The sequence below is a fragment of the Entelurus aequoreus genome, linkage group LG19 (assembly GCF_033978785.1).
Source record: "Entelurus aequoreus isolate RoL-2023_Sb linkage group LG19, RoL_Eaeq_v1.1, whole genome shotgun sequence".
NCBI classification, from domain to species: Eukaryota; Metazoa; Chordata; class Actinopteri; order Syngnathiformes; family Syngnathidae; genus Entelurus; species Entelurus aequoreus.
The window spans coordinates 1867777-1893512 of record NC_084749.1 but is presented as its reverse complement, the minus strand read 5'-3'; the positions used below and the strand labels follow the sequence as shown (position 1 = coordinate 1893512).

The 25736-nt window shown below is 33.1% G+C and overlaps 1 protein-coding gene across 3 annotated transcripts in view; it reads left to right on the top strand.

Moving 5' to 3' along the window:
• Nucleotides 1-25736, top strand: part of LOC133634990 (noelin-2-like) — a 268993-nt gene that overhangs the window by 185485 nt on the left and 57772 nt on the right. Inside the window, exons 5-6 of one of the 3 annotated variants that reach the window (XM_062027650.1) lie at nucleotides 3215-3321; nucleotides 18208-18930. The exons of 1 other annotated variant lie outside the window; for it this stretch is intronic. In XM_062027650.1, the coding sequence (XP_061883634.1) occupies nucleotides 3215-3321; nucleotides 18208-18882 (782 nt within the window). In that variant the 3' untranslated portion in view covers nucleotides 18883-18930. Of the gene's footprint in view, nucleotides 1-3214; nucleotides 3322-18207; nucleotides 18931-25736 lie in introns of those variants that run through there. One more of the 3 variants, XM_062027652.1, reaches the window with a different exon arrangement.

The window sequence follows — 25736 nt, the reverse complement described above, 5'->3', positions numbered from 1 at the left end:
TCTGGTCAACATATGAAATAACAAGTGTGTGTAAAAATTTGAAGTGCTCCCCCTCTGGTCAACATATGAAATAACAAGTGTGTGTAACAAATTGAAATGTGCCCCCTTTGGCCAAAATGAATTTAAATAAAATGAATAAGTATAAAGAGACATACTGTAATAACTTGAAGTAAATAATGAAGATTAAAAACCAATTACAAAAAATAAAAAATGAATTCACTAAAAGCAGTCTTTTCCTCACAATGTGTCGACTTTTTTCTTATAAAATTGGGAACAATTTCTCATATTCTTTGTTTCTGTAATATTGCAATATTTTCTCGTAAAATGATTACTTTATGTAAAAAGAATTACTTTTAATGCAAAATGGTGACATAAAATTCTGACTTTTATCACAATATTGCCAATTTTTTTGTTGTTCCTGTAAAATTGTGAAATTTTTTGAGTAAAATTATGACTTCTGTCATAATTTTGCCAAGTAAAATTCCGATTATTGTTATATTGCCCAAATTTTTAAAATTTTTCTTGTACAATTGTGACTTTTGTCGAGTACAATTATGACTCTTTTCATAAAATTTCCAACATTTTAAGCTTTTCTTGTAAAATTGCGACTGTTAGAGTAAAACACCAACTTTTATCATAATATTGCACAAATATTCAGTTTTTCTTGTAAAATTTTTGACAAACAATAGAGATCTTCTTCGCACCCCTGGTGGTGACATCTATCAAAATGAGGGTAGTCTCAAAAAAGAGGTTTTTTTTTATTTGACTGTGTGTCGCTTTTAAAAGTGCTCCCCCTCTGGTCAACATATGTAATAACAAGTGTGTGTACCAAATTGAAATGCGTCCCCTTTGACCAAAAGTAATTTAAATAAAATTAATATGTATGTAGAGACATACTGTAATAACTTGAAGTAAATAATGAAGATTAAAAACCATTTACAAAAAATAAAAAATGAATTCACTAAAAGCAGTCTTTTCCTCACAATGTGTCGACTTTTTTCTTATAAAATTGGGAACAATTTCTCATATTCTTTGTTTCTGTAATATTGCAATATTTTCTCGTAAAATGATTACTTTATGCAAAAAGTATTACTTTTAATGCAAAATGGTGACATAAAATTCTGACTTTTATCACAATATTGCCAATTTTTTTGTTGTTCCTGTAAAATTGTGAATTTTTTTGAGTAAAATTATGACTTCTGTCATAATTTTGCCAAGTAAAATTCCGATTATTGTTATATTGCCCAAATTTTTAAAATTTTCTTATACAATTGTGACTTTTGTCGAGTACAATTATGACTCTTTTCATAAAATTTCCAACATTTTAAGCTTTTCTTGTAAAATTGCGACTGTTAGAGCAAAATTCCAACTTTTATCATAATATTGCACAAATGTTCAGTTTTTCTTGTAAAATGTTGACAAACAATAGAGATCTTCAATTTTTCAAATTGACTGTGTGTCGCTTTTAAAAGTGCTCCCCCTCTGGTCAACATATGAAATAACAAGTGTGTGTAAATATTTGAAGTTTGCGCCCCCTCTTGCGAAAAAAAAAAAAAAAAATCAAGTATCTATATAGACATACTCTAATAACTTAAAGTAAATAATGAAGATTAAAAACCAATAACAAACAAAACATTTTAAAAATAAATAAATGAACTAAAAGCAGTCTCTCACAATATGTCAACTTTTTTCTTACAAAATTGGGAACAATTTCTCATATTCTTTCTGTAACATTGCAATATTTTCTCGTGAAATGATTGCTTTTTTTATGTAAAATGAATACTTTTTAATGCAAAATGGTGACATTTGTCATATAAAATCCTGACGTTTATCACAATATTGCCATTTTTTTGTTGTTCTTGTAAGACAGTGACATTTTTTAAGTAAAATGATGACTTTTGTCATAATTTTGCCAAAGTAAAATTTCGATTATTATCATAATATTGCCAACATTTTTTAAAGTGTTCTTATAAAATTGTAACTTTTGTCGAGTAAAATGACGACTCTTTTCATAAAATTGCCAACATTTTAAGCTTTTCTTGTAAAATTGCGACTGTTAGAGCAAAATTCCAACTTTTATCATAATATTGCACAAATATTCAGTTTTTCTTGTAAAATTTTTACAAAAAATAGAGATCTTATTTGCACCCCTGCTGGTGGCATCTATCAAAATGAGGGTGGTCCCAAAAAGGAGGGATTTTTTAAATTGACTGTGTGTCGCTTTCAAAAGTGCTCCCCCTCTGGTCAACATATGAAATAACAAGTGTGTGTAAAAAATTTGAAGTGATCCCCCTCTGGCCAACATATGAAATAACAAGTGTGTGTAAAAATGTTACGTTTGCGCCCCCTTTGGACAAAATAAAAAAATAAAATATGTATATAGACATACTCTAATAACTTGAAGTAAATAATGAAGATTACAAACCAATAACAAAAAAAATTAAAATAAATAAATTAACTAAAAGCAGTCTCTCACAATGTGTCGACTTTTTTCTTATAAAATTGGGAACAAGATAAAATTGGGAACAATTTCTCATATTCTTTCTGTTTCTGTAATATTGCAATATTTTCTCGTGAAATTATTACTTTTTTAATGTAAAATGATTACTTTTTAATGCAAAATGGTGACATTTGTCATATAAAATCCTGACGTTTATCACAATATTGCCAATTTTTTTGTTGTTCTTGTAAAATAGTGACATTTTTTGAGTACAATTCTGAATTAAAAAAAAAAAATCCTGATTATTATTATAATATTGCCCAAATTTGAAAGTTTTCTTATAACATTTTGACTTTTGTCGAGTCTTTTCATAAAATTGCCAACATTTGAAGCTTTTCTCGTAAAATTGCGACTGTTATTGAGTAAAATTCCAACTTTTATCATAATATTGCACACGTTCAGTTTTTTTTTTTGTAAAATTTTGACTTGCGTTGAGTAAAATTAAGATTTTTATTTGAACACTGCCAAAATTCTAAGTTTTTCTTGTGAAATTGTGACCTTTTTCTTGTGAAATTCCAACTAATTTTTCACACGAAGTTTTTTTTATATTTGCATAGTATGTATACATTATTCATGTTGTAAATACACATCTTTATATATCTAGAAAGGGGCGGTAGGCATTTTTCGGAGGTCTCAAGAAGGTAAGAAATAGAAGAAAGTGTGTGTATTATAAATATTCATACCTTCCTTCCTTCCCTCTGCTCTGACCTGCAGGTTGCGGGAAGCTCACGGGCGTCAGTAATCCCATCACAGTGCGAGCGTCAGGGTCCAGGTTTGGCTCCTGGATGACAGATACCATGATCCCCAGCTCTGACAACAGGGTGAGTGCACTAATCCCTGTCAGTGAACAAATACAGAGGATGAGCCAGAACAAAAGAGCAAAAAGGGGGAAAAAAACAGCTCCACACCGCCATGATAAATTGATCACATTGTGACTTTGAATGTAAAAAGTGATAAGATGCTAAGCTACTAGTAGGGCTGCTATAATTCATGCCAATGTTATTCATGTTTATTGTCAATATTACTGGGATTGTACTACACTGCAACTGAACTGGGGACTTTAAAAAACACATACAGTATTCTAGATTCAAGGTGAAACATTTTTTTCAAGGTGAAAAATGATTTTCAAAGTAAAAGTTTGAAAATCTTTTACTTTGATTACAATTTTTTCAAGGTAAAAAATAATTTTCAAAGTAAAAGTTGATTTTCAAGGTAAAAAATTATTTCCAAGGTAAAAAACATTTTTCAAGGTAAAAAATGATTTTCAGAGTAAAAGTTGATTTTCAAGGTAAACAATTATTTTCAAGGTAAAAAATTATTTTCAAGGTGAAACATTTTTTTCAAGGTAAAACATTATTTTCAAAGTAAAAGTTGATTTTCAAGGTAAAAAAATATTTTCAAGGTGAAATATTGTTTTCAAAGTGAATTTTTTTTTTCAAGGTAAAAAATTATTTTCAAAGTAAAAGTTGATTTTCAAGGTAAAAAATGATTTCCAAGGTGAAAACAATTTTTCAAGGTAAAAAATTATTTTCCAAAGTAAAAGTTGATTTTCAAGGTATAAAGTGATTTTCAAGGAGAACATTTTTTTCAAGGTAAACATTTTTTTCCAAAGTAAAAGTTGATTTTCAAGGTAAAAAATTATTTTCAAGGTGAAAAATTATTTTCAAAGTGAAATGTTTTTTTCAAGGTAAAAAATTATTTTCAAATTAAAAGTTGATTTTCAAGGTAAAAAAATGATTTCCAAGCTAAAAACAATTTTTCAAGGTAAAAAATTATTTTCAAAGTAAAAGTTGATTTTCAAGGTAAACAATGATTTCCAAGGTAAAAGAAAAAATTCAAGGTAACTTTTTTTTTTCCAAAGTAAAAGTTGATTTTCAAGGTAAAAAATTATTTTCAAGGTGAAATTTTTTTTCAAGGTAAGAAATTATTTTCCAAAGTAAAAGTTGATTTTCAAGGTAAAAAAAAAGATTTTCAAGGTAAAAAAGATTTTCAAGGTAAAAAATGATTTTCCAAAGTAAAAGTTGATTTTCAAGGTAAAAAATGATTTTCAAAGTAAAAGTTGATTTTCAAGGTAAAAAATGATTTCCAAGGTAAAAAAAAAAGTTCAAGGTAAAAAATCATTTTCCAAAGTAAAAGTAGATTTTCAAGGTAAAAAATTATTTTCAAAATTAAATTTTTTTTTCAAGGTAAAAAATTATTTTCGGGGTAAAAGTTGATTTTCAAGGCAAAAAATTATTTTACCTTAGACAAGATTTCTTATACATCCAATAAGTTTCTGTAGAGGTTGCCCTCTAGTGGGTTCTGCGGATCACCACACACTGCCAGAGAGCCCGGGATTCAGGGTATAACACTGACCTGTCCTGACCTGAACCCGATCGAACACCTTTGGGATTAATTAGAAGGGAGACTGAGAGCCAGACCTTCTCAGTGTGTGACCTCACCAATGCGCTTTTGGAAGAATGGTGGAAAATTCCTATAAACACACTCGGCAACCTTGTGGACAGCCTTCCCAGAAGAGTTGAAGCTGTAATAGCTGCAAAAGGTGTCATATTGAACCCTATGGGTTAGGAATGGGATGGCACTTCAAGTTCATATGTGAGTCAAGGCAGGTGGCCAAATACTTTTGGCAATATAGTGTAGTTGTGATGCCTTCAGTGACAATCTACAATGTAAATAGTCATGAAAATAAAGAAAATGCATTGAATGAGAAGGTTGGTCTGTACTGTATATATATATATACAGTATATATATATATATATATATATGTATATATATATCTATATAATATATGGGTATTTATTTATTTATTTGTATTTATATTACTAAAATTAGGCATCTGAACTATACATTGGAAATAAACTTTACCCAATTACCCATTTTTAAATTCGACACCCACATTTGGGTGGATGTTGTGCAAATACAAGAAATACAAACTGTACGAGATCAATGCGAATTACTGGCAACATCTTCAACTTTATGCCAATGAATGTGAATATATTTGCTTAAAACACACATTGCAACAGAAAACCTTTATTTATTTATTTATCTTTTTACAAATTCCCTAAGTTTTGATGGGAGGACTAAAAGAAAACATGAATATATGTCTCTATTAGTAACAAAAATAAACATGTTTTTAGAAAATAAACGCAACGTTGCAATCATTCTCATTCATTTTTCATGAAATTAAAAATATTGCAAAAGTACTCATCTTTCATTGGAAATAAATGTACCAGGATTTACCTTTTTTTTTGTGCATTTACCCCCCATTGGATGACTGGAGGGTAAATATAAGAAAGTCAGGCACCGCTCACCTCTGACAGGGTTGCAATGTTCCAGTCTAGAAACTCTGGATGACATTTAATGGTAATGTCTGACCTTTACAAACATATATTACAACATCATCTCGGGAAATAAAAAACAGATATTTTTCACATCCAGTTAAGTTCTGATGTAAGGTTACAGAATAACACGTTCAAACTACTGTACTACTCACAAATGAACATTTCTTTTTCCAAACAAATGTATCTAACAACTACAACATTACTCTGAATGCCTCAAATACAAAAAAAACCTTTGAAAAAAAATCCTCAATCTAGACGGTGATCCTACAGGGGCATGGAGGAACAATTTTTTAAAATAATTTTAATTTTTTTTTAGACATGTATCTCGTGCGCATGAGAAACTTTCTCGTGCGCACGAGAAACTTTTTAGAAAGTTATAAAAAAAAATCATAATAATTTTATAATTTTTTAAAATTATTTTTTAGATGCACGAGATAGTTTCTAAAAAAATAAAAATAAAAATAAAAATTATAAATTTATTTTTTATAACTTTATGAAAACTTTCTCGTGCACACGAGAAAGTTTCTCGTGCGCACGAGATACATGTCTAAAAAATAAAAATAAAAATAATAAAAAATTTTTTTATTTTTTATAACTTTATAAAAATTTTCTTGTGCACACGAGAAAATTTCTTGTGTGCACGAGATACATGTCTAAAAAATAAAAATAAAAATACATTTTTTATTTATTTTTTATAACTTTATAAAAAGTTTCTCGTGCACATGAGAAAGTTTCTCGTGCGCATGAGATACATGTCTAAAAAATAAAAATAAAAATAATTTTTTTATTTATTTTTTATAACTTTATAAAAAGTTTCTCGTGCGCATGAGATACATGTCTAAAAAATAAAAATAAAACTAAAAATAATAAATTTATTTTTTATTTTTTATAACTTCATAAAAAGTTTCTTGTGCACACAAGAAAGTTTCTCGTGCGCACGAGAAACTTTTTTTTTTTTTTTAGACGCACGAGATACATGTCTAAAAAATTAATTAAAAAATTATAATTTTTTAATTTATTTTTTATAACTTTATAAAAAGTTTCTCGTGCACACGAGATACATGTCTAAAAAATAAAAATAAAAATAAAAATAATAAATTTTTTATTTATTTTTTATAACTTTATAAAAAGTTTCTCGTGCACACGAGAAAGTTTCTCGTGCGCACGAGATACATGTCTAAAAAATAAAAATAAAAATAATACATTTTTTATTTATTTTTTATAACTTTATAAAAAGTTTCTCGTGCACACGAGAAAGTTTGTCTAAAAAAAAAAAAAAAAGTAAAAAAAATTATTTAAAAAAATGATTCCCCATGTCCCTTCCGGATCAATTGTTCATTATCCCATTTTTGACTTTTTCCCCCCCAATTTACTCAAATCAAAATCAGCTATGTCGCTGACATAAACAGAGTGAACTCTCTTGTCAGTCGTCCACTCATTTTGTAACAACACTCAGTAAACGTTCCAACTCCAAAATATTCAGCCTGTTCAAAATGTTGTGCTCTACTACAACAATTCTAAAAAAATTTCCCGGATTTCCGAGAATTACCAGTTTTCAGGGACATTTTCCCCATTCAAAATGAATTGTCCATTTTTTTAACTTCCACCATTTCCACATTTTCCAACCGATTACAACCATTCCACCTTCAGCGTATTCCACTCATCCTGGAAATTCAAACTATCATTTTTCCAAGTTCAAAAAAGTTCAATGTATTCCCAGAATTCCCGTTTTTTTAAAACCTTTTTTCACCCTTTTTTCTGTTGACTACACCTTTCTTACTTGAAATTCCCGGTTTTCCCGAAATTCCAGGAATTCTGTAATACCATTTCTCAATTAAAAATGTACTACTTCTACATTTCTCGACCGATTTGAAAAATTCCAACACCAAAAAATACCCGCTTTTCCCCGAAATTCCCATTGAAATGAATAGGACATTTTTCAAAGTTCCACAATTCCCACATTTTTCATCCAATTCAAACCATTCCACCTTCAACATATTCCACTCATCCTGGAAATTCAAACTATCATTTTTCCTAGTTCAAAAAAGTTAAAGGAATTCCCAGAATTCCCATTTTTTGAAACCCCTTTTTCACCCTTTTTTTCTGTCGACTACTCCTTACTTACTGGAAATTCCTGGTTTTCCTGGAATTCCAGGAGTTCCGTAATACCATTTCTCAATTAAAAATGTTACTACTTCAACATTTCTCGACCGATTTGAAAAATACCAACACCAACCATTTCAAATCATTCAGAACATTCAAGTCTTTTAACATTTTCCCCAAAATTCCCGATTTTCCCGAAATTCCAGGAATTCCATTATACCATTTCTCAATTAAAAATGTTACTACGTCAACATTTCTCGACCGATTTGAAAAATTCCAACACCAACCATTTCAATTAATTCAACATTCAAGTCTTCTATCTTATACCAAAAAATTCCCAATTTTCCCGAAATTCCCACATTTCCATTAAATTCCCACATTTCCATGAAATTCCCATTGAAATGAATGGGACATTCTTCAAAGTTCCACAACTCCCACATTTTTCATCCGATTCAAACCGTCCCAACTCCAAAATATTCAGCCTGTTCAAAATGTTGTGCTCTACTTCAACAATTCTAAAAAATTCCCGGATTTACGAGAATTACCAGTTTTCAGGGACATTTTCCCCATTCAAAATGAATTGTCAATTTTTTAAACTTCCACAATTTCCACATTTTTCAACCAATACAAACCATTCCACCTTCAACATATTCCACTCATCCTGGAAATTCAAACTATCATTTTTCCAAGTTCAAAAAAGTTCAAGGAATTCCCAGAATTCCCGTTTTTTTAAACCCTTTTATCACCCTTTTTTCTGTCGACTACTCCTTACTTACTGGAAATTCCCGGTTTTCCCGAAATTCCAGGAATTCTGTAATACCATTTCTCAATTAAAAATGTACTACTTCTACATTTCTCGACCGATTTGAAAAATTCCAACACCAAAAAATACCCGTTTTTCCCGAAATTCCCATTGAAATGAATAGGACATTTTTCAAAGTTCCACAATTCCCACATTTTTCATCCAATTCAAACCATTCTACCTTCAACATATTCTACTCATCCTGGAAATTCAAACAATCATTTTTCCTAATTCAAAAAAGTTCAAGGAATTCCCAGAATTTCCGTTTTTTGAAACCCTTTTTTCTGTCGACTACTCCTTATTTACTGGAAATTCCCGGTTTCCCCGAAATTCTAGGAATTCTGTAATACCATTTCTCAATTAAAAATGTACTACTTCTACATTTTTCGACCGATTTGAAAAATTCCAACACCAAAAAATACCCGTTTTTCCCGAAATTCCCATTGAAATGAATAGGACATTTTTCAAAGTTCCACAATTCCCACATTTTTCATCCAATTCAAACCATTCTACCTTCAACATATTCTACTCATCCTGGAAATTCAAACTATAATTTTTCCCAAGTTAAAAAAAGTTCAAGGAATTCCCAGAATTCCCGTTTTTTGAAACCCCTTTTTCACCCTTTTTTCTGTCGACTACTTCTTACTTACTGGAAATTCCCGGTTTAACCGAAATTCCAGGAATTCTGTAATACCATTTCTCAATTAAAAATGTACTACTTCTACATTTCTCGACCGATTTGAAAAATTCCAACACCAAAAAATACCAGTTTTTCCCGAAATTCTCATTGAAATGAATAAGACATTTTTCAAAGTTCCGCAATTCCCACATTTTTCATCCAATTCAAACCATTCCACCTTCAACATATTCTACTCATCCTGGAAATTCAAACTATCATTTTTCCTAGTTCAAAAAAGTTCAAGGAATTCCCAGAATTTCCGTTTTTTGAAACCCTTTTTTCTGTCGACTACTCCTTACTTACTGGAAATTCACGGTTTTCCCGAAATTCCAGGAATTCTGTAATACCATTTCTCAATTAAAAATGTTACTACTTCAACATTTCTCGACCGATTTGAAAAATTCCAACACCAACCATTTCAAATAATTCAGAACATTCGAGTCTTTTAACATTTTCCAAAAAATTCCCGCTTTTCCGAAATTCCATAATACCATTTCTCAATTAAAAATGTTACTACTTCAACATTCCTTGACCGATTTAAACAATTCCAACACCAACCATTTCAAATCATTCAGAACATTCAAGTCTTTTAACATTTTCCCAAAAATTCCAGCTTTTCCCGAAATTCCAGGCATTCCATTACACAATTTCTCAATTAAAAATGTTACTACGTCAACATTTCTCGACCGATTTGAAAAATTCCAACACCAACCATTTCAATTAATTCAACATTCAAGTCTTCTAACTTATACCAAAAAATTCCCACTTTTCCCGAAATTCCCACATTTCCATGAAATTCCCATTGAAATGAATGGGACATTCTTCAAAGTTCCACAACTCCCACATTTTTCATCCGATTCAAAACGTCCCAACTCCAAAATATTCAGCCTGTTCAAAATGTTGTGCTCTACTTCAACAATTCTAAAAAATTCCCGGATTTATGAGAATTACCAGTTTTCAGGGACATTTTCCCCATTCAAAATGAATGGTCAATTTTTTAAACTTCCACAATTTCCAAATTTTTCAACCAATTCAAACCATTCCACCTTCAACATATTCCACTCATCCTGGAAATTCAAACTATCATTTTTCCTAGTTCAAAAAAGTTAAAGGAATTCCCAGAATTTCCGTTTTTTGAAACCCTTTTTTCTGTCGACTACTCCTTACTTACTGGAAATTCCCGGTTTTCCCGAAATTCCAGGAATTCTGTAATACCATTTCTCAATTAAAAATGTACTACTTCTACATTTCTCGACCGATTTGAAAAATTCCAACACCAAAAAATACCAGTTTTTCCCGAAATTCCCGTTGAAATGAATAGGACATTTTTCAAAGTTCCACAATTCCCACATTTTTCATCCAATTCAAACCATTCCACCTTCAACATATTCTACTCATCCTGGAAATTCAAACTATCATTTTTCCAAGTTCAAAAAAGTTCAAGGAATTCCCAGAATTTCCGTTTTTTGAAACCCTTTTTTCACCCTTTTTTCTGTCGACTACTCCTTACTTACTGGAAATTCCCGGTTTTCCCGAAATTCCAGGAATTCTGTAATACCATTTCTCAATTAAAAATGTACTACTTCTACATTTCTCAACCGATTTGAAAGATTCCAACACCAAAAAATACCAGTTTTTCCCGAAATTCCCATCGAAATGAATAGGACATTTTTCAAAGTTCCACAATTCCCACATTTTTCATCCAATTCAAACCATTCCACCTTCAACATATTCTACTCATCCTGGAAATTCAAACTATCATTTTTCCAAGTTCAAAAAAGTTCAAGGAATTTCCAGAATTTCCGTTTTTTGAAACCCTTTTTTCACCCTTTTTTCTGTCGACTACTCCTTACTTACTGGAAATTCCCGGTTTTCCCGAAATTCCAGGAATTCTGTAATAGCATTTCTCAATTAAAAATGTACTACTTCTACATTTCTCAACCGATTTGAAAGATTCCAACACCAAAAAATACCAGTTTTTCCCGAAATTCCCATTGAAATGAATAGGACATTTTTCAAAGTTCCACAATTCCCGCATTTTTCATCCAATTCAAACCATTCCACCTTCAACATATTCTACTCATCCTGGAAATTCAAACTATCATTTTTCCAAGTTCAAAAAAGTTAAAGGAATTCCCAGAATTCCCGTTTTTTGAAACCCTTTTTTCACCCTTTTTTCTGTCGACTACTCCTTACTTACTGGAAATTCCCGGTTTTCCCGAAATTCCAGGAATTCTGTAATACCATTTCTCAATTAAAAATGTTACTACTTCAACATTTCTCGACCGATTTGAAAAATACCAACACCAACCATTTCAAATCATTCAGAACATTCGAGTCTTTTAACATTTTCCAAAAAATTCCCGCTTTTACCCAAATTCCATAATACCATTTCTCAATTAAAAATGTTACTACGTCAACATTCCTTGACCGATTTAAACAATTCCAACACCAACCATTTCAAATCATTCAGAACATTCAAGTCTTTTAACATTTTCCCAAAAATTCCCGCTTTTCCCGAAATTCCAGGAATTCCATTATACCATTTCTCAATTAAAAATGTTACTACGTCAACATTTCTCGACCGATATGAAAAATTCCAACACCAACCATTTCAATTAATTCAACATTCAAGTCTTCTATCTTATACCAAAAAATTCCCACTTTTCCCGAAATTCCCACATTTCCATGAAATTCCCATTGAAATGAATGGGACATTCTTCAAAGTTCCACAACCCCCACATTTTCCAAAAAATTCCAGCTTTTCCCAAAATTCCATAATACCATTTCTCAATTAAAAATGTTACCACTTCAACATTCCTCGACCGATTTAAAAAAATTCCAAAACCAACCATTTCAACTCATTCAGAACATTCAAGTTGTTCAAAATTCTGTGCTCTTCTTCAACAATTCTATAAAAAATTCCCGGCTTTCCAAGAATTCCCAGTTTTCAGGGGACATTTTCCCCATTCAAAATGAATCGTCCAATTTTTAAACTTCCACAATTCCCACATTTTTCAACCGATTCAAACCATTCCAACATCAACACATTCCTTTCATCCAACTAACAATGTCCCAAGTTCCAAACCAATTTCCGGTTTTCCTGGAAATTCTAACTCTTCAACAATCCAACCATTCCAACATTCAAACTATTCCTACATTCATACTACATTCTGTCAGCATTTCACTTCAACTGCAGTATTGGAGCATTCACACGTTGGTTTCCCACTGGAGAGAAATTTACCAGGAATTACCCCTGTTTGTAACCATCCCATTTGGATGGAAGGAGAGCAAATAAAGAAAATGCAAGCTTCATGAAACTGAAGGTTTAATTTAACCAGGCGACACCTTTTTCTGCTGACCTGCGCAATTTCATGTGGTGTTGCAGCCATTGATCTGTGCCGTGTGGGAGTGGGAGTGGGAGTGGGGACGTTGCCTCCACTTTGCAGCATGTGCACCCCCGCCCTCAACCCCACCCATCCACGCTTACAGAAAATCGATCAATTTAGCAGCTCTATCTTTTTCCCTGAAGCGCTCTCAGCAGGATGGCCCACTGACACGGCCCCCTCCCCCCTTCAAGGCCCCCACTCATGACGCCCCCACAGAGACCCAGTTCATCTTCTAATTGATTTAATTAAACTGCACTCCACGTGGGTATTTATTTTGCGCTAAACACATCGTTGAGAGCGCTCGCATCCTTCCCAGGTGCGACGACAGGCACTTTGCTGGCGATAAGAGACCCGGTGGGAGGAGCTGAAGTGCAGCAGGTGAATTGTGGGTAACGGGAGATGATGGAGCATAAAACATCCTGTGCCTGCCAGATAAGTCCCGGGGGCTTTGCCGAGGGGGAAAGAGCTGAGCCGGCCTTTTTTTGTTATGTACTTTACTCAGTTCTGTTCAAGAATTCAGGAGGAAAATCGTACAAAAACTGGTCATGGATTGGACTGCAGTTCCTATAAAACACCGCTAGGTGGCAGTATTGCTTCAAACAGGAAGTGGTTTTACTTCATTTTACTTGTATTCGCTTTCGTTATACACGCCTCTCGTTTGACTTGTACGAAAGTGCACACAGCGAGGAAACGACGACTTCAAGTCACGGCACGACTTTCAGCTACAGCATGATTGCAAAAGCCACGATAAATGCAAACGCCACATCACGACAACTTTCGGCCGCAAAACGACTGCAAACGCCACAACGACATGAATCCACAACACAACAACATGAAGTCACGACAAATGCAAATGCCACGGTATATCTATCTATCTATGTATATATATATACACATTTATACATATATGTATATATACACATATTTGTATACACACACACACACATATATATATACATATATATATACATATACATATATATATATACACATACAGTATATACATATACATATATATATATATACACACATACAGTATATACATACATATATATATATATATATATATATATATACACATACAGTATATACACATATATATATATATACATATACATATACATATATATATATATATATATATATATATATATATATATATATATATATATATATATATATACATTAGGGCTGCAACTAACGATTCATTTGATAATCGATTAATCTGTCGATTATTACTTCGATTAATCGATTAATAATCGGATAAAAGAGACAAACTACATTTCTATCCTTTCCAGTATTTTATTGAAAAAAAAACAGCATACTGGCACCATTCTTATTTTGATTATTGTTTCTCAGCTGTTTGTACATGTTGCAGTTTATAAATAAAGGTTTATTTAAAAGAATAAAAATTAAAATAAAAAGCCTCTGCGCATGCGCATAGCATAGATCCAACGAATCGATGACTAAATTAATCGGCAACTATTTTTATAATCGATTTTAATCTATTTAATCGATTAGTTGTTGCAGCCCTAATATATATATATATATATATATATATATATATATATATATATATATATATATATATATATATATATATATATATATATATATATATATATATATATATATATATATATTAGGGCTGCAACAACTAATCGATTAAAATCAATTATAAAAATAGCTGGCGATTAATTGAGTCGTTGGATCTATGCTATGCGCATGCGCAGAGGCTACTTTTTAAAAAAAAATATAAACCTTTATTTATAAACTGCAACATTTACAAACAGCTGAGAAACAATAATCAAAGTAAGTATGTTTTTTTCAATAAAATACTGGAAAGGATAGAAATGTAGTTTGTCTCTTTTATCCGATTATTAATCGATTAATCGAAGTAATAATCGACAGATTAATTGATTATCAAATCAGTTGTTAGTTGCAGCCCTAATATATATATATATATATATATATATATATATATATATATATATATATATATATATATACATATATATATATATATATATATATATATATATATATATATATATATATATATATATATATATATATATATATATATATATATATATATATATATATATATATATATATATATATATATATATATGGGCTGCAATAAAAATATATATATTTATATATATTTTTTTATTTATATCAGATTAATCGATTATCAAATTAATCATTAGTATATTTATTTATATCAGATTAATCGATTATCAAATTAATCATTAGTTGCAGTCACGGGGGAAGGGAATGCCAGACATGATGCTTACTGGAAGGTTAGCGACGTTTAAAATCTGATATAAATAAAAATATATATATATATGTATGTATGTGTATATATATATATATATATATATATATATATATATATATATATATATATATATATATATATATATATATATATATATATATATATATATATATATATATATATATATATGTAATCTGTGTGTGTATGGGACGGCGTGACGAAGTTGGGAGAGTGACCGTGCCAGCAATCTGAGGGTTACTGGTTCAATCCCCACCTTATACCATCCCAGTCACGTCCGTTGTGTCCTTGAGCAAGACACTTCACCCTTGCTCCTGATGGGTCCTGGTTAGCGCCATGCATGGCAACTCCCGCCATCAGTGTGTGAATGTGGAAAATAGTGTCAAAGCGCTTCGAGTTCCTTAGAAAGGTAGAAAAGCGCTATACAAGTACAACCCTTTTACCATTTATATATGTGTGTGTGTGTGTATATATATATGTGTGTTTATATATGTATGTATAGGGATGATACTCGAAACCGGTTTTCCCGGTTGTTTGATAAGAAAAGAACCGAGTCCTCGGACTCGAATCCCTTTTTGAGAACCGGTACCCGTTATCGAGACCACTATAGTAAAGGAAAAGAGTTGATTCTTTATTCGAATCCCGTCCCGACCAGAAATGCTCCGTGGGACATCACAATAAATGGCGTCACGTAGCTCAGTCATTAGGCGCAGATAGCGAAAGCAGGAAAACAATGGACGGGAAAAAGCGCTCCAAGGTGTAATAAAGTTCAAAACAAAAGCTATAATCCATCGAATAACTTTACTGAGAGATTTGAGCAGGGTAAAACACATGACCAACACTTTTACGACCAACCGGAAACATAGCAACCAGGCTAGCAACGCACCTCCTTTATGGCAGCTGTCGCAACGTTCTTAAAACAACCGCAGCACATACATATATATACAACATATCTCCCTTTTTTAACTTTTGTTTTTCTTTCCTTGTAAACAAAACAAAATCACACTGTATATGTGTTGTCTGTCTAATTATAAATAATGCAGACGAGGCGTGTTGGCTGAGTTCTTGACGTTTACTTTCACAGCGTGGCAACATGCAACACTTTTCGGGGCTACCGCGCATGCTCGTAACTCCCGTTGCATGCTGGGTAGTGTAGTTGTTATATTCTCTCGCTCATAACATTTTTCCCCCTATGAAGAAATAATGTTAACTCAAAGTGTATTTCTTTTTTTAGCTTTAACTTTTCATTTTTTTAGCATTGTAACCACATTTGCAAACAACTTTTCTCTTCATAGAATTTTCTTTCAATAAAGAAATAAAGTGCAAAAATGTCAAAGCATCATAACAAACAGTTATGTTCCAATAGCAGCAGAAGTGCACTTTTTGGAGAGCTGTATTATTTTCAGTTTTGTGCCCAAGGGACTGATTTTATTTAACACTATATTATTATTTATACACCTATAGTGATCACAGAGACAGCTTGTTTTTGTGTTACTGTATATATTTGTTTCTCTGAAAAATCCCAATTAATATACTTTGGGTAACAACAGTCAATATTTATTTATTTTATTTTATTTAATTTTTTTAGGTGGGTAACAGTCAATATTTATTTATTTATTAGATTTTATTTTTTTATTATATAATAAAAGTGAGCTTTTGTTAAACCAAATATTGTGTGTTTTTTTCCATATACAACAACCTATCTGGACTCGATAAGAGAATCGATAAGGAATCGGTTCGATAAGAGGATTCGATAATAGGCTCGAACTCGATAATTCCTTATCAAACATCATCCCTATTTATGTATGTATGTATGTATATATATATATAACACACACATATATATATATATATATATATATAAATATATATATATATATATGTGTGTGTGCGCTTGGGTCCTATTTTTAGGAACACTAATACAAAACCTCACAATAATGTCTGAATGCTAAAGACCGCCTTAAAAAACGGAATGGAATTAAAACATTTTTTACTGAATGAGACACCCAGAATGTACATGAAAATAAAGAATGTGGGATTTACAATATTACCTATGAAGGCTAAAACACTGAATATTGACAACATATGAACATCACACCCCCTCTCCATCCACATATTTTACAATTAGGGATGTCCGATAATGGCTTTTTGCCGATATCCGATATGCCGATATTGTCCAACTCTTTAATTACCGATACCGATATCAACCGATACCGATATATACAGTCGTGGAATTAACACATTATTATGCCTAATTTGGACAACCAGGTATGGTGAAGATAAGGTACTTTTTTTAAAAAAATGAATCAAATAAAATAAGATAAATAAATTAAAAACATTTTCTTGAATAAAAAAGAAAGTACAACAATATAAAAACAGTTACATAGAAACTAGTGATGAATGAAAATGAGTATAATTAACTGTTAAAGGTTAGTACTATTAGTGGAGCAGCAGCACGCACAATCATGTGTGCTTACGGACTGTATCCCTTGCAGACTGTATTGATATATATTGATATATAATGTAGGAAGCAGAATATTAATAACAGAAAGAAACAACCCTTTTGTGTGAATGAGTGTAAATGGGGGAGGGAGGTTTTTTGGGTTGGTGCACTAATTGTAAGTGTATCTTGTGTTTTTTATGTGGATTTAATAAAAAAATTAAAATTAAAAAATAAATAAATAAAACGATACTGATAATAAAAAAAACGATACAGATAATTTCCGATATTACATTTTAACGCATTTATCGGACATCTCTATTTACAATCAAGCAAAATGCAACAAACACAGCGAAATATGAACGCGAAGGGTAAAACAAAACACACCTACAATCTGATATATCACTAAAATGTGCCTTGGCTCAAAAAAGGTTGAAAAACACTGACCTAATGGACACTTATAGAACAGCAGTTTCATTCCAAAATCCCAGATTAATCTTTATACTTAGCAAACTCATCCCGCGGGCCGGATAAAACCTGTCGGCGGGCCTGATCCGGCCCTCGGGCCAGACGTTTGATACCCCTGATATAGTGTAAATGGGACTTGATCAGTACTGCACCAGTAACCTGGAACTCTCTTTCCTACGACAGGTGTGGTCCATGGACGGTTACTTCAAGGGCCGTCGAGTCCTGGAGTACCGCACCATGACCGACTTCATGAAGGGCCAGAACTTTGTCCAGCACCTCCTCCCGCACCCCTGGGCGGGCACGGGCCACGTGGTCTACAACGGCTCGCTGTACTACAACAAGTACCAGAGCAACATCGTCATCAAGTACCACTTCCGCTCCCGGAGCGTGCTGGTGCAGCGCAGCCTGAGCGGCGCCGGCTACAACAACACCTTCCCCTACTCCTGGGGCGGCTCCTCCGACATCGACCTGATGGTGGACGAGAACGGGATGTGGGCGGTCTACACCACCATCCCCAACGCGGGCAACATCGTCATCAGCCGCCTGGAGCCGCAGACTCTGGAGGTTCTGCAGACGTGGGACACCGGCTTCCCCAAGCGCAGCGCCGGCGAGTCCTTCATGATCTGCAGCACGCTCTACGTCACCAACTCCCACCTGGCGGGCGCCAAGATCTACTTTGCCTACTACACCAACACGTCCAGCTACGAGTACACGGACATACCCTTCCACAACCAGTACTCGCATATCTCCATGATGGACTACAACCCCAGGGAGAGGGTCCTCTACACCTGGAACAATGGACATCAGGTGCTCTACAACGTCACACTGTTCCAGGTTATCAAGACTTCTGGGGACTGAGAGCCCGGCTTAGACTAACAACGTTTGGGGGGGGGGGGGGGCCAAAGGGGTACAAGTCGAGGTAAGGGGGATCGTAGGTGTATTTTTTATTCCATCATAATAGAGTGCTCACAAAACACAGCAAGGTCGGTAACGGTACAAAAAAAAAGCATTTCTGTTTTCTTTTTGTGATGAGTCAGCATGGTCCATTTTAATTGTGATGAGAAACAAATAAAACCGTCTTTGACATTTATCACCTTGTACTGCTTCTTCCCTCGGAGCAAACTTTCCCTTTAAGACAGGGGTCACCAACCTTTTTGAAACCAAGAGCTACTTCTTGGGTACTGATTAATGCGAAGGGCTACCAGTTTGATACACACTTAAATAAATTGCCAGAAATAGCCAATTTGCTCAATTTACCTTTAACTCTATGTTATTATTAATAATTAATGATATTTACACTTAATTAAACGGTTTAAAAGAGGGGAAAACACATGAAAAAAATGACAATTAAATTTGGAAACATAGTTTATCTTCAATTTCGACTCTTTAAAATTCAAAATTCAACCGGAAAAAAAGAAAAGAAAAACTAGCTAATTCGAATCTTTTTGAAAAAATTAAAAAAATAATTTATGGAACATCATTAGTCATTTTTCCTGATTAAAATTAATTTGAGAATTTGGATGACATGTTTTAAATAGGTTAAAATCCAATCTACAATTTGTTAGAATATATAACAAATTGGACCAAGCTATATTTCTAACAAAGACAAATCATTATTTCTTCTAGATTTTCCAGAACAAAAATTAAAAAAAAAAATTCAAAAGACATTGAAATAAGATTTAAATTTGATTCTACAGATTTTCTAGATTTGCCAGAATAATTTTTTTTGTATTTTAATCATAATAAGTTTGAAGAAATATTTCACAAATATTCGTAGTCGAAAAAACAGAAGCTAAAATGAAGAATTAAATTAAAATGTATTTATTATTCTTTACAATAAAAAATAGTTTTACTTGAACATTGATTTAAATTGTCAGGAAAGAAGAGGAAGGAATTTAAAAGGTAAAAAGGTATATGTGTTTAAAAATCCTAAAATAATTTTTAAGGTTGTATTTTTTCTCTAAAATTGTCTTTCTGAAAGTTATAAGAAGCAAAGTAAAAAAAATTATGAATTTATTTAAACAAGTAAAGACTGAGTCTTTAAAATATTTTCTTGGATTTTCAAATTCTATTTGAGTTTTGTCTCTCTTAGAATTAAAAATGTCGGGCACAGCGAGACCAGCTTGCTAGTAAATAAATACAATTTAAAAAATAGAGGCAGCTCACTGGTAAGTGCTGCTATTTGAGCTATTTTTAGAACAGGCCAGCGGGCTACTCATCTGGTCCTTACCGGCTACCTGGTGCCCGCGGGCACCACGTTGGTGACCCCTGCTTTAAGGTAATCGACAACCTGTGGGATTATTTATTTTTTTTGCCCAAGAGGAGACTGAGGGCACCAACAAAAAAGGAGCACTACAGCAAAGTGGACACTGCGGAGCTAAGGCACAGCAAACTAACGTTTTGTCATTTCTACCCAGATACCAGTGGTAATAATAACATTAAAATAAAAACTAGAACTAGCATGCATATATCTAAAAAAAAGGCTTTTTTTTTTTAAAAAAAAAAAGGGTTTTGAAGCCTTTTTTAAAAGCATTCACAGTCTGTGGTGCCCTCAGGTGGTCAGGGAGAGCGTTCCACAGACTGGGAGCGGCGGAGCAGAAAGCCCGGTCTCCCGGTGTGGGCCGGCAAGGCCTTCTCTGCTGGCCTAACATAACCAGACTACCGTATTTCCTTGAATTGGCGCCGGGAATATAGTATTCGCCTGCCTAGAATTACAGCCGGGTCAAACTCGTTTCGCAAAATAATTAGCGCATGCTTGGCACTTCCGCCGGGTCAAATATGAGTCATTAAATGACTCCCGCCTCCAGGTGGTAGAGGGCGCTAGTGATCCTTCTTGCGACTACCAGTACTGCAGGAGACAGGTACTGCAGAAGAAGACAACAAGCAGCAAGCATGCAGCAATTGTTTGCTTGCACTTTTAACATGGAGGATTACATATCTAAAATAAAACCGTTTTCTAAACTGGACTTTCAATCGAAGCAGGAGGTAATAATTAAAGGAATATCTCCAGAGACTTTTAAAATTGAAGAAAGATGAGAAAGACTGCCTTTGATCAGAAGCAGCTGCACATGGACCCATCTACAAGTAAAGGTAAGATCATAATAACGTTTTTTTTATTAAATGTGTTTTTCATGATAAGGTATGCGCCGGAGTGAGAAGAGGTTTTAAAATAATTAGAGCATGCTTGCTCATTCCGCATGGTTTTGGTAACCGCAGGAGTGAGAAGAGGTTTTAAATTAATTAGCGCCCCTGCGGCTATTCAAGGAAATACGGTATACTAGTATAGTATACTAGTATACTAGATTCTATTACTCACAAAACACAGCAAGGTAGGTAACGGTACAAAAAAAAAGCATTTCTGTTTTCTTTTTGTGATGAGTCAGCATGGTCCATTTTAGTTGTGATGAGAAACAAATCAATCAATCAATCAATGTTTATTTATATAGCCCTAAATCACAAGTGTCTCAAAGGGCTGTACAAGCCACAACGACATCCTCGGTGTCGAGTGGGTCTGACATAATATTGTGAAAGTCCAACACATCAGCGAAAGTCCAGTCCATGGTGGGGCCAGCGGGAACCATCCCGAGCGGAGACGGGTCAGCAGCGTAGAGATGTCCCCATCTGATGGACAGGCTAGCGGTCCACCCCGGAGCAGAGTAGAAAAGAAAAGAAAAGAAACGGCAGATCAACTGGTCTAAAAAGGGAGTCTATTTAAAGGCTAGAGTATACAAATGAGTTTTAAGATGAGACTTAAATGCTTCTACTGAGGTAGCATCTCTAACTTTTACCGGGAGGGCATTCCATAGTATTGGAGCCCGAGTAGAAAACGCTCTATAGCCCGCAGACTTTTTTTGGGCTCTGGGAATCACTAATAAGCCGGAGTTCTTTGAACGCAGATTTCTTGCCGGGACATATGGTACAATACAATCGTCAAGATAGGCAGGAGCTTGACCGTGTAGTATTTTATACGTAAGTAGTAAAACCTTAAAGTCGCATCTTAGGTGCACAGGAAGCCAGTGCAAGTGAGCCAGTATAGGCGTAATATGATCAAACTTTCTTGTTTTTGTCAAAAGTCTAGCAGCCGCATTTTGTACCATGTAAAACCGTCTTTGACATTTATCACCTTGTACTGCTTCTTCCCTCGGAGCAAACTTTCCCTTTAAAGCAGGGGTCACCAACGTGGTGCCCGCGGGCACCAGGTAGCCCGTAAGGACCAGATGAGTAGCCCGCTGGCCTGTTCTAAAAATAGCTCAAATAGCAGCACTTACCAGTGAGCTGCCTCTATTTTTTTTAATTGTATTTATTTACTAGCTAGCTGGTCTTGCTTTGCTCGACATTTTTAATTCTAAGAGAGACAAAACTCAAATAGAATTTGAAAATCCAAGAAAATATTTTAAAGACTTGGTCTTCACTTGTTTAAATAAATTCATTATTTTTTTACTTTGCTTCTTATAACTTTCAGAAAGACAATTTTAGAGACAAAATACAACCTTAAAAATGATTTTAGGATTTTTAAACACATATACCTTTTTACCTTTTAAATTCCTTCCTCTTCTTTCCTGACAATTTAAATCAATGTTCAAGTAAAAAAATGTTTTTTATTGTAAAGAATAATAAATGAATTTTAATTTAATTCTTCATTTTATCTTCTGTTTTTTCGACGAAGAATATTTGTGAAATATTTCTTCAAACTTATCATGATTAAAATGCAAAAAAAAAATATTCTGGCAAATCTAGAAAATCTGTAGAATCAAATTTAAATCTTATTTCAAAGTCTTTTGAATTTCTTTTAAAATTTTTGTTCTGGAAAATCTAGAAGAAATAATGATTTGTCTTTGTTAGAAATATAGCTTGGTCCAATTTGTTATATATTCTAACAAAGTGCAGATTGGATTTTAACCTATTTAAAACACGTCATCCAAATTCTAAAATTAATCTTAATCAGGAAAAATGACTAATGATGTTCCATAAATTATTTTTTAATTTTTTCAAAAAGATTAGAATTAGCTGGTTTTTCTCTTCTTTTTTTCGGTTGAATTTTGAATTTTAAAGAGTCGAAATTGAAGATAAACTATGTTTCAAAATTTAATTGTCATTTTTTTTTCGTGTTTTCTCCTCTTTTAAACCGTTCAATTAAGTGTAAATATCATTCATTATTAATAATAACATAGAGTTAAAGGTAAATTGAGCAAATTGGCTATTTCTGGCAATTTATTTAAGTGCGTATCAAACTGGTAGCCCTTCGCATTAATCACTACCCAAGAAGTAGCTCTTGGTTTCAAAAAGGTTGGTGACCCCTGCTTTAAGGTAATCGATAACCTGTGGGATTTTTTATTTTTTTGCCCAAGAGGAGACTGAGGGCACCAACAAAAAAGGAGCACTACAGCAAAGTGGAGACTACGGAGCTAAGGCACAGCAAACTAACGTTTGTCATTTCTACCCAGATACCAGTGGTAATAATAACATTAAAACTAGAACTAGCACGGCTTTTTTTTTTAAAAAGAAGGATTTTGAAGTCTTTTTTAAAAGCATTCACAGTCTGTGGTGCCCTCAGGTGGTCAGGGATTTCCTGGTTTTCCCGAAATTCCAGGAATTCCGCAATACCATTTCTCAATTAAAAATGTTACTACTTCAACATTTCTCGACCGATTTGAAAAATTCCAACACCAACCATTTCAAATCATTCAGACCATTCAATTCTTAACATTTTCCAAATCCTTTCTTTTCCCCGAATTTCCCACAATTCCATGAAATCCCCATTGGAATGCATGGGACATTTTTCAAAGCTCCACAATTCCCACATTTTTCATCCGATTCAAACCATTCCAACTCCAAAATATACAGCCTGTTCAAAATGTTGTGCTCTACTTCAACAATTCTAAAAAAAAATTCCCGGATTTCCGAGAATTACCAGTTTTCAGGGACATTTTCCCCATTCAAAATTAATTGTCCATTTTTTAAACTTCCACCATTTCCACATTTTTCATCCGATTCAAACCATTCCACCTTCAACACATTCCGCTCATCCTGGAAATTCAAGCTATCATTTTTCCAAGTTCAAAAAAGTTCAAGGAATTCCCGTTTTTTGAAACCCTTTTTTCACCCTTTTTTCTGTCAACGACTCCTTTCTCGGGAATTCCGTAATACAATTTCTCAATTAAAAATATTACTTTAGATTTAAAAAAATTCCAACACCAACCATTTCAAATCATTCAGAACATTCAAGTCTTTTAACATTTTCCAAAAAACCATTTCAACTCATTCAGACCATTCAAGTCTGAACATTTTCCAAATCCTTTCTTTTCCCCGAATTTCCCACATTTCCATGAAATTCCCATTGGAATGAATGGGACATTTTTCAAAGCTCCACAATTCCCACATTTTTCATCCGATTCAAACCATTCCAACTCCAAAATATTCAGCCTGTTCAAAATGTTGTGCTCTACTTCAACAATTCTAAAAAAAATTCCCGGATTTCCGAGAATTACCAGTTTTCAGGGACATTTTCCCCATTCAAATTAATTGTCCATTTTTAAACTTCCACTATTTCCACATTTTTCATCCGATTCAAACCATTCCGCCTTCAACACATTCCACTCACCCTGGAAATTCAAACTATCATGTTTCCAAGTTCAAAAAAGTTCAAGGAATTCCGTTTTTTGAAACCCTTTTTTCACCCTTTTTTCTGTCAACGACTCCTTTCTCAGAATTCCATAATACAATTTCTCAATTAAAATTTTTATTACTTTAGATTTAAAAAATTCCAACACAACCATTTCAAATCATTCAGAACATTCAAGTCTTTTAACATTTTCCAAAAAATTCCGCTTTTCCCGAAATTCATTATACCATTTCTCAATCAAAAATGTTACTACTTCAACATTTCTCGTCCGATTTGTAAAATTCCAACACCAACCTTTCAACCATTCAGACATTAGACAGTTTTAACATTTTCCAAATCCTTTCTTTTCCCGAATTTCCCACATTTCCATGAAATTCCCATTGGAATGAATGGGACATTTTCAAAGCTCCACAATTCCCCATTTTTCATCCGATTCAAACCGTTCCAACTCCAAAATAAGCCTGTTCAATAATGTTGTGCTCTACTTCAAAATTCTAACAAAAATTCCCGGATTTCGAGAATTACCTTGTTTTCAGGGACATTTCCCATTCAAAATTAATTGTCCATTTTATAACTTCCAACCATTTCCACATTTTTCATCGATTCATACATTCACCGTCACACATTCCACTCATCCGGGAAATTCAAACAATCTACTCATTTACATAATACAAAGTATCAAGGAATTCCCGTTTTTTTAACCTTTTTTCTCCCTTTTTCTGTCAACTACTCCTTTCTCGGGAATTCCGTAATACATTTCTCAATTAAAAATATTACTTAGATTTTAAAAAATTCCAACACCAACCTTTCAAATCATCTGAACTTCAGTCTTTTAACATTTTCCAAAATATTCCGCTTTTTCCGAAATTCCATTATACCATTTCTAATCAAAAATGTTACTACTTCAACATTCTTCGAACCGATTTGAAATATTCCAACACCAACCATTTCAACTCATTCAGACCATTCAGTTTTAACATTTTCCAAATCTTTCTTATCCCAGACTTTCCAAACTTTCCATGAAAGTCCATTGTATGGACTGTTTCAAAGCTCCATAATCCCAAATTTTCATCGCTATTATATCTTCAAC